Source organism: Erithacus rubecula, assembly GCF_903797595.1.
Source record: "Erithacus rubecula genome assembly, chromosome: 2".
NCBI lineage: Eukaryota > Metazoa > Chordata > Aves > Passeriformes > Muscicapidae > Erithacus > Erithacus rubecula.
In genome coordinates, this window is record NC_136685.1 from 18,197,583 (window position 1) to 18,213,962 (window position 16,380).

At 35.0% G+C, this 16,380-nt stretch overlaps 1 protein-coding gene across 1 annotated transcript in view; it reads right to left on the reverse strand.

Moving 5' to 3' along the window:
* Nucleotides 1–5,661: 5,661 nt before the first annotated feature.
* Nucleotides 5,662–16,380, reverse strand: part of SNTG2 (syntrophin gamma 2) — a 108,548-nt gene continuing 97,829 nt past the window's right edge. The window contains exons 15-16 of the mRNA XM_079297577.1: nucleotides 12,768–12,878; nucleotides 5,662–5,805 (exon numbers count right to left, since the gene is read on the reverse strand). Of these exons, the coding sequence (XP_079153703.1) occupies nucleotides 5,674–5,805; nucleotides 12,768–12,878 (243 nt within the window). The 3' untranslated portion in view covers nucleotides 5,662–5,673. The remainder of the gene's footprint in view (nucleotides 5,806–12,767; nucleotides 12,879–16,380) is intronic.

Here is a 16,380-nt window from a genome sequence, read left to right on the forward strand (position 1 = left end):
GGTTTCTATCCACTGGTTATGGGGTTGAGAGCAGATGATTAACACAGACCAGGCACCTAATTTCTACATTAATTCATTATTAAGCATCAAGTATGACATTTCTATCACAGTTGGAAATTTAGAGACTTGTAAAAAGCAGTCTGTTAGCCTAGAAATATAACAAAAATAGTGTTCCAAGAATAATTGGTAGTGAGGAAAGAAAAATGAAGTTCTTACTTTTAAGTTCCTTTCCCTGCTTGGTTGTCTTGCAATCCTAGAGATCTATGCTGCTGAGATGCTTCTGCCACTCACAACAATGTCTGGTTTGTAGACTTGTACAACAGATCATGTATTTGAACTTAAAAAAAAGGCTGTGATCTATTTAAACTAGAGGTCAGAATACCTGCATAAGTGCAACTTCTACAGGGCATCATGACAGCTGTTAAAAAAGAAAATTACAGCTTTCAGCACAAATATTTCTGATTTTGATTCCCTGCTGAAAAGTCAGCGGTTTTTTCCAGTAGAAATGGATCCTTTAAGTGAACATGTAGGCAGCTGTGCACCAAGGGAATACTAGAAAAGCAAAGCATTTGTTTCTCTGTTTATTATTTAAACTCATGTATCTTTGTTTCAGGCAAAGTCCTGTATAATTTACTGGGATTTAAAACAGCATGAGATTTTGGCTCACGTCCATGGAATTTGATAACTTCAAATTTCATAGAAATATTTTACTTAAGAATTTTTTTGTGGTTGAACCATATTAGAATACATATTTGATTTCATGTTGCATTTTACACAAATCTGTTTTGAACTTAATAAATTTGCTACAAGGCCTTTAGTTCACATAAGATAATTGCTTCTCTACATGCTTCAACACAAAAGTACCTAAACGTTTTTGAAGCATAAGTTAAAAAAAACCCCCAAAAACATGATTACATTATACATTTTACTTTTTTCTTTGCTGTCTTTAACTCTTCAGCATCCATAACTCAATGAATAGCAATTCAAAGTAAGAAAACTACACTGAAAGATGCATTTCCCCATGAAGTTCCAAAAATTAATCAAATTAGTTCCAAGAGGTATTTTTAGCTTGAATACCTAAGTGGAGGAGTTTTTTAAGATTTCACAGTCTGTTTGTCTGTTAATTCCTCCCCTGCTTCCATTTTTGCTTTGTGCTTTGTCCCATTTCTCGTGCACAGGAAAGAGGGCCAGAAATCATCACTTTGCCTCTCATAAGAGCATGGAGAATTGTGCTTCCTTCCTAACATTCACCCTCTCTGCTCTGAAAAAAAGCTTACTGGGGGATACAGGCAAACTATATTGAAAGAACATCAACCACAGAAGTAAACAAAAAGCAGAAAAAATGTATTGCCATTATACACACCTCACTTTGAGCACCCTGACAGAGGAGATACTCAGGTGGGCAGGAAAGTGCTATGAAATACTGACAATATTTTGATGGAAGCATTTATGGAGATGTACTTAAAAAGAAATTCAGACAGTTTTAAATTCTGCTTAGGCCACTAAAAAGATCAAACTACACATTAATGGTTTTGGAAAAGGCCTGCCTTGTCTGAAATTACTTTTGAATTAATGTAGTTCAAATATTATACAGGATTTTAGATTAATGGTTGCAAAATTTGGCAGAACTTAGTCTTTCTCCCCCAGAAAATTATTTTTTTAACCTTCAAGCTTGCTGGCTCGAGGTTGAGAATTATTCTTCTGAAATACTTTTTCTAAGATCCTAACCTTAGCAGAATTCAGTCAGATTTCCACAACTTGAGCTTTGGATCAGCACAGTCTCAATGTCCCAGGCTTTATTATATAATTATAAGTCAGATTGAGTCATTGAAATGCTCTGGTAACATCTAAATTTGTAAATAAAATTGTCATGCTTGTTTTTTGTCCCTGAGGCCATCTGGCCCAGCCTGGCCTCTTTCCCTCTATTAAATGCTCTGGTGTTTTCAACAGGGTAGCACAACCAAGTCATGCACTGAGAACAAAGCTGAGCTGACTTTAGCTTGATTGTGAACAGAATTTTTTTAGCAGATTTTAATCATGTTAAAGTAAAAAAATGCCACAAATTATACTAACAAATCATCAGTATGATTCAAGTCCAGTGCCTAAGTCCAGGCTGTCCCACCCCTTAATTTTTAAGTCACTGATTGTTCTAATTTAAATTAACAGTACTACCCATTTGCTAAAAAATCACGTTTGTAGATAGGATTATTTTTAGCCTTTAAACCAAATCCTTAGTTTGAATAAAGGCATAAAGATAATTTGGACACATAGTGACTGTCCTCTTTTTACTCATTTCTAATCAGAAGCAGCTATCTTGATTTTGTGATGGGGCCCAATTTTATATTATTGTTTGTTTGTTATTATTGTTTGTTATTATTGTTTGTATGCTTCCTTACCCAGCCTGCTGTTTATGGTGCTACTTTAGCAATGCTTGTCTTTTCTTATTCCATATTCAATTCTGGTACACCTTTGTCTCCCTAGAGTAAAATAAAGGAAAACTATACACAAATACATAATGAGGTAGTAAGACTAAAGCTTAATATATCAAAAGTATGCAGCAAAGAATATTAAAATTTGTTTTATGATCTCATTAGAAATTAAATATTTGACATTTGAAATGCCTAAAGCAGATGTCCTCTCCCTCAGCCTATGAATCTGAGAGGTGAATGTGGGAGGTATCTACCAGCAGATCTATTTGTGAATCCTCCTATTTTCCTATTTTGAGGTGTTTAGTGAGCTGAAATGTGGTGCAAATACTCAAAACTTTGACAGAGAAAAATATATGCATAACATATGATCCACATTCTGAAGGCAATGACAAACTAATATGCTTTACTGACAATTAAAAATTTGACAAAGAAACATAAGCAACCAAAAAAAAACTGGGAGTGCAACATTTTCAAATATGAGGTATATGACTAAGAAATGCAAGGTGCTATGGAAGTCCTATACAGCTTTTATAACAGCTGAGCAACAAGCAATCCATTAGCTTTTTTAAAAAATTAGCTTTTCCCAGGCTCTGGCGACTTCCTCAAAAAACTGGCCTCTAGTCCCTGCCTTGAGACTGTTGCAGAATGTGAAAGGAAAAAGCAAGTGAGCTAATAGGGATCCTCATTAAACAAATATGTTTGGAGAATTATTTCTAAAATACAATGCTAGATTTCAGAGGGTGAATTTATAAGAATTTTTTCTCTAATATTCCTTGAGATTGACTTGGACATACAGAAGAAAACGACTGTCTTCAAAAACAGTAGCTCATAAAAAAACTAAAAGAATTTAGAAATTTCATTACACAAATAACAAAAATTTTTAAAATCAGCATAAGCAACTTTCTATAAGAGATTTGAAAGTGCTAATGAAAAAGTGCAATATCCAGCTGCTTTGGAAAAAAAAATCAATAATGCTCTTTTTGAATTGCAGAACCTTTTTTTTTTTTTTTTTTTTTTTTTGGTAGAAATGAAAGATTACTTAATAAAATAGGCCTAATTTATTTTAAGGTTTTATTACAATACTTGGGGAGATATGTTAGTTTATAATCACATGATTCTTAAAACATTAAGTCTAGATGTCTGACTGTTCAGTACTAGCTGGTACAGTTTTCTACTGTAACTACCATGTTAGTACTGAACTCTGTCTATGAGAAAATATTAGAAAAACAAAACTGAATTAATTCCATAATTATTCATCCTACAGAAACTGTGATGTTTCTAATTATTCATGCTAATAAACTGAATTGAGAATTATTTGTAAGAAAGATATTCTACTGTTATTAATTAAATTTATGAATGTTAAAACCTCAGTAAATTCAATGAGCTGAAAATAAAAAAGAAAGCTGAGAATTAAATGAAACATTTTCAATAAATGCATGTTTGGAAATGAAAAGTTCTTAAATTATTTTCTTGAAATAAAATTATTACAAAATTGAGATTATGTGTGTTAATAATACAATAATGGCTATGAAGATTTAATTTAAAATAATAAACATATGTATCACATTTGATAAATATTGTTTTACCATGAATTAGCACTCCTACTATGCCTTATTGCAAATAACACTGGAACCCTAAACAACACTGGAATTACAAGCAGAGTCAGCATTGTCCAAATTAGTTTCTTTATGGATAACACTAAGAAACAAGTGATCCTCCTGGCAGGATTAAATCACCTGCATTAGGCACTTTATTTGTGCCTAAGCTTTAGGCAGACAGAGAAGCATCCATTGGAAGTAAGTGTCCCACTGCAGTCTGCCAGGACAGCTTAAGACCTGAAGGAGAGCATTTAAATGACTAAACTTAAGCATTGAGTTTATGTAAAAACGCTCCTCACTTGAGACCTTTCAAAGGCACCAACCTCTTTTTGTTAGGATACAGTAACTTTAGGCTATAACTTTAGCAGGACACCTTATGATTCCTAAAATTTAGGAAATACTGATGAATTCACTCCTTATCCTTGGCATTTACTTAAGATATTCTACTTGTTTTAGTGTGATTGTTTTATTTTCTTGATGCTGCCTCAAAAGTACAAGTGAGAAAAACTGAAACTTCTATCACAAAAACCTGCAACATTTGGTATGACTTACAGGGAACATGCTCTAAGACTAAAATGTCTTATTTCTTAAGAATTTTTTCAGTATCAGGAAGAATTATCTGTGCATTTAAGATTATGATTTCAGAAGGAAGGTTAGGCATATGTCAAAAGTAAAATGATATTGTTTCCTCAGCAAGGACAAAATCCAATTTGCTTGAATATAAGTCAAGGTTAAAGTTATAGGAAAGGCAGATGTCCCAGAAAAATACCTGTCTTTTGTTATGTTCACCATATCTTGGAAACATGTTCCTCCAAATAAAAGCTGTTCCCAAGCATACAGAGCATTACATCAAAGGATAGGTGTCAAATCAACCTATGAATGAATAAACAAACAGGTCATGGAAGCTTTATTAAAAGATAAGAAAACCCTGTGGCAAGTTTCTTTAAACTAAGTGTCTATAGTCAGGCTTCTTAGCTGAGTCTAAAGCTCTTCACAGTTGATCTACCATGATACTTAAATATACACTTAACATTACTGTGCACATACACTGGGCCTACTGAATATTCTTAGAGCCAAATATGTGCTTAACTGTGTTCCTAGGTCTGAAATTGAGTATCTAGTGTTTTGCAAGAGCTAAAATTTCAGGCCTTGAAGGAGCCTAACCACGGAACTACAATTTTTCAAACATATACAAGGAAGATTAAAGTTCAATTCCTACAGAACCAGTTGTCTTCAATAATTAGTTCTTTACGGTGAAGACTGTAGTAATTGTCTGTATGCCCAACACTTTTCAAAACAAACTTAGAGGCCAAATTTTGGACATACACTTCTCAAATTTTACTTCACATTACTGTCTAATAAGGGGGAGAATGTATATCACAAGCGCAGAAATCAAAATGACTCTACAAATATTACTGAATGAATATTCACTAAAAATTTTAGATAAATACTGAACATAACAAATTGTGTGACTTCGTTATTAACTCAGATTCAAAATAATTATCAGATTGTGATAATTCTTAACATTACAGATAACACAACGATAGGCTTCTTATAAAATCACAAAGTTGCAATATTGTGAATGAAATAACTACTTTTGTTAAGAAAATAATTTATTTTCCATAGTCACGACATATCATCTAGTATCAGTTACTATACATGTATCTTCTTGCAATACTCTGACTGTCTATGAATAATGGATCCACAGATGCCACTTTTGCTGCTATAAAAGAGTGAATACAGTGTAAAACTGCTGTCAGATCCTGAAATTCAAGTTCCTGAAAGAAGAGGGGAAAAAAAAAAGAAATTGTGAATTCAATTTAGATTTATAAACATTTTACATGAATACAGAACAGACTAGTTGGAAAACAATAATCACCTTAATGTGAAAATTGAATCTTTATAGGAAACTGTAAAGTCAAAATTTGTGAAGAATAAAAACTGTGTATCCATACCTTTTCCCACTGGCAGTGCTGTGTCAATTTAGTTTTCACTCTCTGCTACTTTATTGTTTACGTTGTGCTCAGTTTGTACAATGAAATCAGTCAACTTGCAAAAACATTCAAATATTGAAACATAGAATAATTCAGGTATGAAAATATCTTTAAGATCACTGGGGCCAACTATTCTCAGTGCTCAGCACTGCTAAGTCTACCAATAAACCATACCACTAAGTGTCACATCTACATTTGAAATGTCTCCTGGGATGGTGACTCAACCACTTCCCTACATAGCCTGTACCAATGCGTGACAGACCTTTTGGTGAAGAAATTTTTCCTAATATCCAGCCTAAACTTCCCCTCACACAGGCTGAGGCCATTTCCTTCTATCCTATAATTTGTAGCTTGTTTCAGGCAGTTACAGATAGTGGTAAGACCTTCCCTGAGACTCCTTTTCTCCAGGCTAAAAGCCCCCAGCTCCTTTAGCCACTCCTCAAATGCCATGCCCATCTGATCCTTCACCAGCTCTGTTGCCTTTCTTGAAGTGAAGGGCCCAGAACTGGATTTAGCACTCGAGGTGCATCCTCACCAGTGCTGAGCACAGGGGGACAGTCCCTGCCCTGCTCCTGCTGGCCACACCATTGCTGGTTCAGGCCAGGGTGCCACTGCCCTTCCTGGCCACCTGGGCACACTGGTTCATGTTCATCTGCTGTCAACCAGCATCCCCAGGTTCTTTGCTTATTGGAAACTTTCCAGCTGCTCTTCTCCCAGCCTGTAGCACTGCCTGGAATTGCTGGGACCCAAGGGCAGGACTCAGCAGTCGGCCTTGTTGAACATTATTAAAGAATCTGACAGGTTAAGGATGTTTGAGGATGATGTGGTATCAAGGAGGGTAGGGTGAGGAGATCACATCTTTGCCTGCCTCTGAAGGAGAATGAGAAGCCAGAGGGCAGGGTGAAAGATCCGGTGAAGTCACACCACACCCTAATGATAGAAACAAACATGACTGGGTATGAAATTCATATCCCTGATTCACAAAGAAAGGCAAAATTATTGCTAAACAGTTCTTCAAACAGATTTGTTTGACTTTTTACAACATAGTTCATCTTCTGTGCACAATTTAACTTTCTTTTTTCCTATGAACCCATACTATCACATATAGCAATAGTCTGACATAATGATATGTAAATATAATATTAAAAAAAATATAATGTAAAAACTATGTTCAATTTAAGTGATACCACTATGTGTACAGTCTGCAGTTGGTAAATATATTGTGATTGTTGGTAAATATATTGAGACAGTTTTTGGTTTGAGCAGAAGACTATTCTCAACAATCTGTTGGCTAACTTGATGTTTGTTGAGGTACACTCCACATGCTTGTTTTTAAGCAAAAAGCAAAGCACTAGACTTCTGCTTTTTCTGTAACAGAATTTTATAGTATGTTCTAAACAAAATTGGCCAAAACAGAATATTTGCATTTAAGTCCATGTCATCCTTGTCATAAATTTGGGGGACTAAAAGCTCCTGTTTTTTCCATTTAAAATTAAATTTAACTGACATTTGAGAGGAAATTATGCAAGGAGTTTTCCTAAAAAATATTTTCTTGACAGCAAATGTTGACTTTAAATACTAATATAAATGAATAGAAACAGTTCCAGGAAATAAACCCTACAATGCCACTATTAAAATATCCTTATCTAAGTTTTATAAAGCTAAAATTATATACACAGTCATGATTATGAGTGAAATATGCACTATGGAATATGGAATATAAAATAATACAGGCCTTGATATATAAGTTTCAGCTCAATCACACGTTTTACATCTACTGAAATTCCATCTTCAAAACCAAGAAATTAAAAAATATGACCATTACCAATAATCTTAGATTTGTTCCAAAATCACCCAACAATTTCACCTTAGGTTCTGACATTCAACACGCCGACCAAACAGTCAAACAAACAGAGAGAAGGGAGTGTTTCACAGAGTTCCCATTTCTCTACTCCAGCTTTATGCACTTTCATTCTGTAAATGTTTATGGAGATAAGCAAACAGGGGTAACCTAACACAGACTGTAGACAGGATTTCAGACTACCTAACAACATTACTTGGAGGGCTTTGGGTTTGGAAAAGGGCAAAGACAGGAATGTCTCCTCCCTGTGAGTCAGTCTTTCCCAATGTCCCAACTGCATAGTCCTTTCTGTTTCCATCATAGTTGAGTATGGATTAAAAAGCAGATACTTCTCTGTTTCTGGAAGTCATCTAATCTGTTGTGAATAACCTTTTGAATACTAACATACTCTTGTTTCTGTGAGATATAATCTACATGGAGGTTAACGACCAGCAGTAACACTAAACTATGTTTTATGTGACAACACCTCCATTTTCTGTAGTTAATACTACAAGTTTCCCATTTTAGAATATTTTTAAGAGTGGTGCCAATTTTGAAATTTATTACAGAGCTTAAAAACAAAATGTGTGGCATATAAGCACTCCTCATGCAATTTACCTGCTCGTCCACTCCTATGGTCTCTCACATCTCCACTATTTTATGTTAGGTTAATGCAGGGATGAGCAATCCTCTGGGACCATAAAACAGGAGCAGGGCTCTGGAGGCATCAGAAAATGGCTCATCTGCAGCCTCGAGCACCAGAAGCTTCCAGGAATGCAGCTTATCACAGTAGTATTTGATCCAGAATGCAACTAATAGGGTAAGGTTGTGGAGCTTTGTGTCTGAAGGAAGTTTGATGCCTGTGCTAGCTCAATTTGCAATCCTGCAGCCAGCTAGTCAGGCATAGATAATGAGGAATAGTCACACATATATAAGGATAAGCTGGGATAGGGATTTGCTTGCATGTAGTTTACAACAGGGAAAGGGGAAGAGGACTGGGAGTTAGTTTGAAAAGATGGATTTAGTAAGAAATAAGGATAGCTTTCTGACTTGGGAAAATGTAGATGTTGCATAATCAGAAGGCTGGAACACAATATTTGCTACCTTGAATACAGTTTTATAGGTGAAAATGTAGCCTCCTTCGGTTTGGAATGCAATATGGACACTTTCTAAAAAATAACACCAATGACACTTCTTTCAAACAAATGCATTACTCTGATAATTTTTTTTTAAAGTAACATTTTTTCTGTACTCAGTAAGGCAGATGAGTAACTGATCATTTTATTTGCGCTGTATCATCTAACAGCACCCTTTGCTTTCCTTATCTGAGTTTGCTGCTTTTTTCTTTAATTGAGATTGTCAGTTTTTAAAGAGAATCTGGTCATGTCTAATATTTCAATAACCAAAGCTATTTCAGTTTACTGTATGTACCGTAATAAGTAGATTAAGTACAACAAAGGCACTAGAAGGAAGATACTGAGAGAAGAACACAAATGATTGGATTAAAGCAGTGGGAGGACAAGACTGCAAAACTTCCTGCTGCTACTGAAAATATAAAAATGAGCACACTGCACTGACCTCCTTCACTGTATGTACACAGCCAAGGAAGAAAAATATATGTTCTTATTTCATCCACCCACTAGGAGAGTTGGATTTATTACATAAAAAGAGCTTGACAGGCCTGTTCCATTATTACGATGCACACAATTTTATTGAGAATTTCTGAGAGCTGTTGAATCACTATTTGAACAAGACATGAGCCTGTATAACATAAAAGGCAAATAATGGAGATGCTGACAGTGTTGTAGCAGTTATTGTGCCCTGTGCATTTCATGACTTTAAGAACACTGATAAACCTCAGTGTAGGTTAATTGGGCAGGGCAGGGCAGGGCAGGGCAGAGCTATTAACACTGAATTGTTCAAGATACTTTTTCCAATCAGACTGATTTATTTTCAGTTGTTGTAGGGTGGGTTTTTTTGTTTGGTTGGTTTTGGTTTTGGCTGGGGTTTTTTGTTGCTTTTTTTTTGTTTGTTTATTTCTTTTTTTGTTTTGTTTTGGTTTCTTGTTTGGTTTTATTTTTTGTTTTGCTTCGTTGTTGCTGTTGTTGTTGTTTTTTCCCTCAGGTTAAAAGCCCAAATAAAGATATCCAGGTTTTACATCCAGACATCATTGAAGTGAAAATGGAAACCAAAATTCTAAATTTGGATTTGGCTCTATATCTCAGCAAGTAAGCAGGGCTTGGTTGCCATATTATGGATGAGAAGAATATGCAGGGCTCTTAAGTTATCTTCTTGAACAGACAAGAAATTTATGAGACCAGAAACATCTAGTTGAGACCTCAGTATGGCTCATAATGCTCTATTGACCACAATGGTTTCTTATCTTTCTTCATTTGAGACTAAGATGAAAAGGGAAATGCTTGGGAAAAAAAGTCTTATCTTCCAGATATATAGCTACATCAGAACAAGCCTGAAATTATTAATCTTATTTTTAAAAAATTTTTAGAGCCACCTTGAAAATTTGGATAAAGAATATCTACTATTTTTAAGATTACTTGTTATTTCTTTATACTAAAGGCAGGGTAGGTTCAGGGAAGTATTGAAGTGGGAAACTGTAAGAAGTTGTAGGGAATAGTTGTAAGGAGAAATGACTGTCAGGAATCTTTTTCTTATTATCTCCATTCAACAGAAAACTTTTAAAATGAAGAAATGCATTATTCACCTAGAACTAAAATGCACAGGAAGAAGAATTTGGCTTAAAATTTAGAAGCCAAAATAGAAGGAGATGAAACATCACATCTAGCTAGTAAACAAGACACAAATATAGAATTCCCAAATATGATCTTTTTTTACCCCTAAGAATTTATCATAATATAAAATTAGACATGGTCTGTAAAATTCTTTTGCAACTTGACTCTCTGTTTTCAGCCAAGGGAACATAAGTCATCTGCATCAAGCTTTCTTTCTTGCATAGTGGCTCATTTGTCCAGGAAAAATGACATATCTATTTGATAATCTTTTTTGTTTCTTGTTATTGACTGCATTTAACTGTATAGCACCATCTGAAATTAAATGATTGGCCAAAAATGCTTGGCCCTATGAAATCTCTTTCAGTGAAATAAGCAGAGGCAAATACTGGATTGTACCATGGGTATCAGTGCTGGGCATTTTCCAGCCAGCCTGTAACCCTCAAGTCTAAGAAATCATGGCAGTTGGGTGGTAGGCATCCAGCTGATTGCATATACCAGTTGTCTGAAGTGGAGAAGCTGCACAGCTGTGTCCCAGTCTCGTTTCATGTGAAGTCATAGTGGGTACACAGCACCTTGCAGAGGCAGTTGTAAAAGGTGTAATCAACTGAAATGCTGATAAATCCTCAGCTACTTAGTATCAGCCTTTCCTCTGGCCTTTAAATGAGCTTTTCCTGGGATCTTCCACCATTTACAATACATATTTACTTTTAGGTACATAGATATTAAGAAGACTGTATGAACGGATTCCATATCAACTTCCATCTGATGCTTTCAAGGTACGTCACAAAGATTCATGTGGATTTTGTCAATTACAAGATGTTTTCATTAAAACTATGTAAATGAATAATTTTTAATAATTTTTAATGTTTTAAAAAATCCTAAACAAAATTTACCGCAAAATTTTCATGACTGACTTATAATAATTTTACATACATACAAATTTTCATTAAAATGCTAAAATTTACAATTTTTCTGTCTAAATAGTACAATCAGGTAAAACAAACTAAAAATAATTCAATTTGCACAATAATAATAATAGTAAAATAAAATTTAAAAATTTAAAACAGAAAGAATAATGATACACTATTAAAGTAATGGAATTCCATTACAAGCAATGGAATTTCAGCCCTTGGCTAATCACACACAGGGTCTATCTAATGATTTAATGCACAGAGATACACAAAGTAGTTTATACATGAGTACAACCTTCCTGTCTGACCTGAAACAAGTTATGTAAGCCCACTGCAACATCTGATCACATATAAAATAAAGACAGTAGTCCTTTCCTGTCTCCAAGGACTACTGTGAGAAATTAAGTGGAAATGGCCTGCTACTAGACAAATTATTATATGTTGCACCTTTTGTAACAGATATTATAACATCTTTTACAGTAGAGCCAAGAGGCAACTCAGGTCAAGCTTGCTGATGAAATCGTGAATAATGTACTAATACAGATGTATAAAGAAAGATGCATTGCATGTAGTGTAAATTTATGATAAGTGAGGAAGGTTGTGGACTTCTTCTATACACTTATTTTAAACATTAGAAGGATAGATAATATATGTCTTTTGTGCATGGTCAGTATAGAAAAATATCACTTTATAAGTGATTGCAACCTGTACAACTCCAGGTAAGAATATTTGAAACTTTTCATAGGTTTTCAGATACTTTTATGTTTTTTTACAGGATTTTGCCAACCAAAACCCAGTTCAAACAAACTCTTATCTTCCTCTTCTATGTCATATCACACCAAAGTTCTCCTGATTCTTTTTAAAACCACATAAAACTAAAAACTGTCAATTTTTCATTCAACAGCAAGCTTGGGATCAGTTTGTTTTTTTTTTTTTTACTTCATCTTTTTAAATGTAGTTTTTAGACATTATGTCTACTGCAGGTTGACAGAATAACTTCAGGGAAATTATCTTCCTGAGAGAGTAAAATACCATCATAACACAATATCAGACTTGTAGAAATAGGGCAATAAATCTATGGCTATGACATTGCTTCTGTTTATTATGGAGTTTCTAAAGAATCAGCAGAAAAGGAAAAGGTGTGATGTGTTCACCATATCTAAGTCCCAGTATATGGGATTTCTGATGCCTTGAGAGTAATTTTATGTCATGTTTAACTAAATTGAAAAAGAGGATGTTGCTTACCTTTGTCTCAATTTGTTTGGTGTCTAGATTTTGAAAAAGCAGCTTGACTCTTGTTTTCCCATCATCTGATGAGCCTTTGAGCTGAGAGAACTTAAACCTCCACAGCACATTCTAAGGAAAAAGAAATTTGAATAAGGACCCTGCTACATGTTTTTACCTAGAACTATAGAATGATGATCAATGTTCATGTACTAAAATAAAGCACTACAGCAGTAATGCAGTGAGTGATAACAGGCTTTTTGCCGAGCCATTAAAATTAACATTTCTGTACCCTTTGTGAAAGCAAAAGATGCAATATTAAAATTCACTAATTAAACTATTTTGAAATTCTCTGAAATATAAATGTTTCAATTGCCTACATAGCATAAAGATGGCAAAAGCTTAATTCCATAAAGATCCATGAGCATATTTGTATCAGTTTCAGTATGAACACAATTCCATGCCATATCTTGATCTTTCATATTTCAGTAGGCTCATTTGCATAACGTTGATAACTGTGACTTACACAGATATCGCAAAGCTGAACTTACTGAGTGTGAAATGTGGTTTGAAATTCTCAAAAAAGTTATAGAAATTAAAAAATATTATTTTTGAACATACTCTCAGAAACCACAAAAATCTGTTCCACATTACATAATGGTTTTTATATGACTTCTAAGCTTCTTGGTCTCCCTCAGGTTTATGCACAGCATCTTACTAGTGTTGGTAAATTCTAGATTGACAGATATGCATTAATATTTATGGTGATATTTTGTAAGAACCAAATTTGGAAATTATTTTAAAATAAAGACAATGTTCTGTATTTATCTGAATGTCTTCTGTTCATCACCTGAAAATGTGTAATTCAAAAAACCTTCAAGGTAACAACTTGCACCCAGACTTCCTGCTGATGTCTATAATCTTAATGAAAACTCCCTGCACATGCTGAATGTGCTTCCATTCCAGGACACTGGTGAAGAAACACAATTTAAATACTTGGGAGGTTATTTCAAAAGCACACATGGGAAAAAGTTTGCTGTGTTCCATTTGTCAACATGATGCTTCTCAAAAAATTTTTTTAAGTAGACCAGTGCTGCCAGTGGTCTTCAGAACCCTGATTGTTTACTCATTGTTTAAAATGGAATGTCCTATAAATAAAAATATTTCTCCTGGTTCCCTGCAGACATAAATGTCATCAACTTCTTAGAGAGATGTAACAGATGAAGAAAAATTGAAGTATGCTACAGCACTGTGGTGGTGCTTAAACTTTATATTCACAAACACATTTTAACTGGGTCCAGAGGGCCTAATTAGACCACCTGAAAGTGTTCAAAGCTTAAATGAGTTTGGCTCTAAACAGGATAGATTAATGTTTGCTGTGTAATATAACTGCTATGGTGGAGATGAATCAAGAACTTAGGAACAATTTAGCAATAATAAGCATTGCTGGAGTCATCATCTCTCTCAACAGTTGACACCGAGTGGGAAAGATGAGAAGCAGAGAGTGCTGGAAGATGGAAGAAAATGCACACTTTGGGATCCCTTTATATTGTGGGAGTGGCTGGAGGCACAGAATGGGGAAGATGAACCATCCAAGCCAACAAGATAAAAAGAATCTCTACAATGAGATATAAAGCATATGCAGGCTATAGAAGTATCTCAGTGATGGGCCCAAAAAAGATAAAAGCTGAACGAATTAAGTCCATCAAGAGCCTGGAATAGAATATGCAGGAAAAGAAACTGTTCTAGAAAAAATCTTTAAAGATATATTTCTTGTGCTGGAGAGACGAGTGAGAATATGGGAGAGAAAAACCCTGCAGATATCATGATCAGGGAAGAAGGGGGAGGAGGTGCTGTTCCTGAAGAACTGCACCCACACTGTTCACCAAGAGCTGCAGCCCATGGGAATGACTCTTGCTGGATTCTGGAGCACTGTCTCCTGTGGAAGGGACTCCATGCTGGAGCAGGAGATGAGTGTGAGGAATTCTCCTTCTGAGAAGGAAGGGAGGGCAGAGACAAGATGTGGTGATCTGACTACAGCCCCCATTTTCCACCTGTCTGTGCTGCTGGAGAGGAGGAGATAAAGAAAATTGGGAACGAGAGACGGGTGGGGGGAGGGTGTTTTAAGACCTGTTTTTTATTTCTCATTAGCATACTCTAAATTGATTGGCAATAAATTAAACTAATTTGCCCAAGTGAAGTTTGTTTTGCCCACAGTGGTCACTGGTGAGTGACCTCCCCCTGCTTTTATCTTGACCCACAAGCTTTTGTTGCCTTTTCTCTCATTTGCCCAACTCGGGGGGAAGCCAGGGTTAAACCCCTACACTCTAAAGCAAAAATTCTTGTGCTTTCTATTTCAGAATTTGTAATATGAAGGCCCTTTTAAAATTGTTTCTCCAAGTATAAAAAAGAATATTTTTCAATGAGTACATGAGCTGGTTGCCCAAAATTTAAGATCCAAATTTAGAGTTATAGAGCAGACAGTGAACTGGCCTTTATTTTTATAATCTTCTTTGAACACCTGCTGGGGTATAAGAGCATTCTTTGCATCAATGGAAGACCTGAAGTTTTTCATTAATGCCAAGATAATTCAGTAAAATTGCTGTGTCCCTAATGAACTATTAATTGCTTGACCACTTTAAGAATCTTTTTTGCATAGGAAATATTGTGAAATAGCTATGCATATGAGAAACACAGTAAACTTCAGATGATAATTATGGGAAGTATGTTGAACTGCAGAAGTGATCCATTACTGCTTCACTCAGGCTTGAGGATGTAGAGAACATCTCTGTCTCTCACACAGATGAAGAATGAATGTAGTTGAGCTCTCCAGAATTTTTACTGTTTAACAATGGAATCAGTCTATCTGCTGGTATTCTGTGTTTCTCCTTAGGTAGGCAACAATGATTCATCTAAATTCTCCTCATCAGTACTGAAGGTAGGTACTGTGACACAAAGTCCTATTAATAGAGTAAGGCTATAATTTTAAAGGTGGGAGTGCATGCAATCATTCTTCACATTTAAAAGAAACCTTCCTATAGGCTAGAGAGATTACTTCTTACAGTTAATTTGCGGTTACATGAAAAGTGTGTATAATTGTGCAAGAAGCAGGATTCCAGAATGCAGTATCACCTGAGGGAGAGACAGATTTACAAAAGTATTTTTTGAAGTTTTATTCTGCTTCATGGGATGTATGCTTAACTTAATTACTCTATATTTTCATCCAATTTTGGTCATTATTTCTCTGCACTAAGATTTCAATATTTTGAAATTTTGGGGCATTTTGGCTCCAAACTCATGAAATGTCAACATGCAAAAACTAGATCCTGCATCATATTTCAAAATGCAGTGTGTTCCCTCTTTTCTCAGAAGCACTGACTGAATTTTTAAAAAGAAAATTGCGAAGATAAACATTCTACTGCACAGTTCTATTAATGAAGAAACATTTTTTGCATATATGTTTACTTCTACTGTCAAAAAAATGTTAAAATCCACTTAGAATAATATACATTAAAGTACCAATAAATTATACAGGAAATAGTAGCATTATAGACAGGACTTGGAAGTTGGCATGTATCATTAAATACTCCCTGTAGGCACTTTCTATAAAGCCACTGTTTTGCAAGAAAAGTGC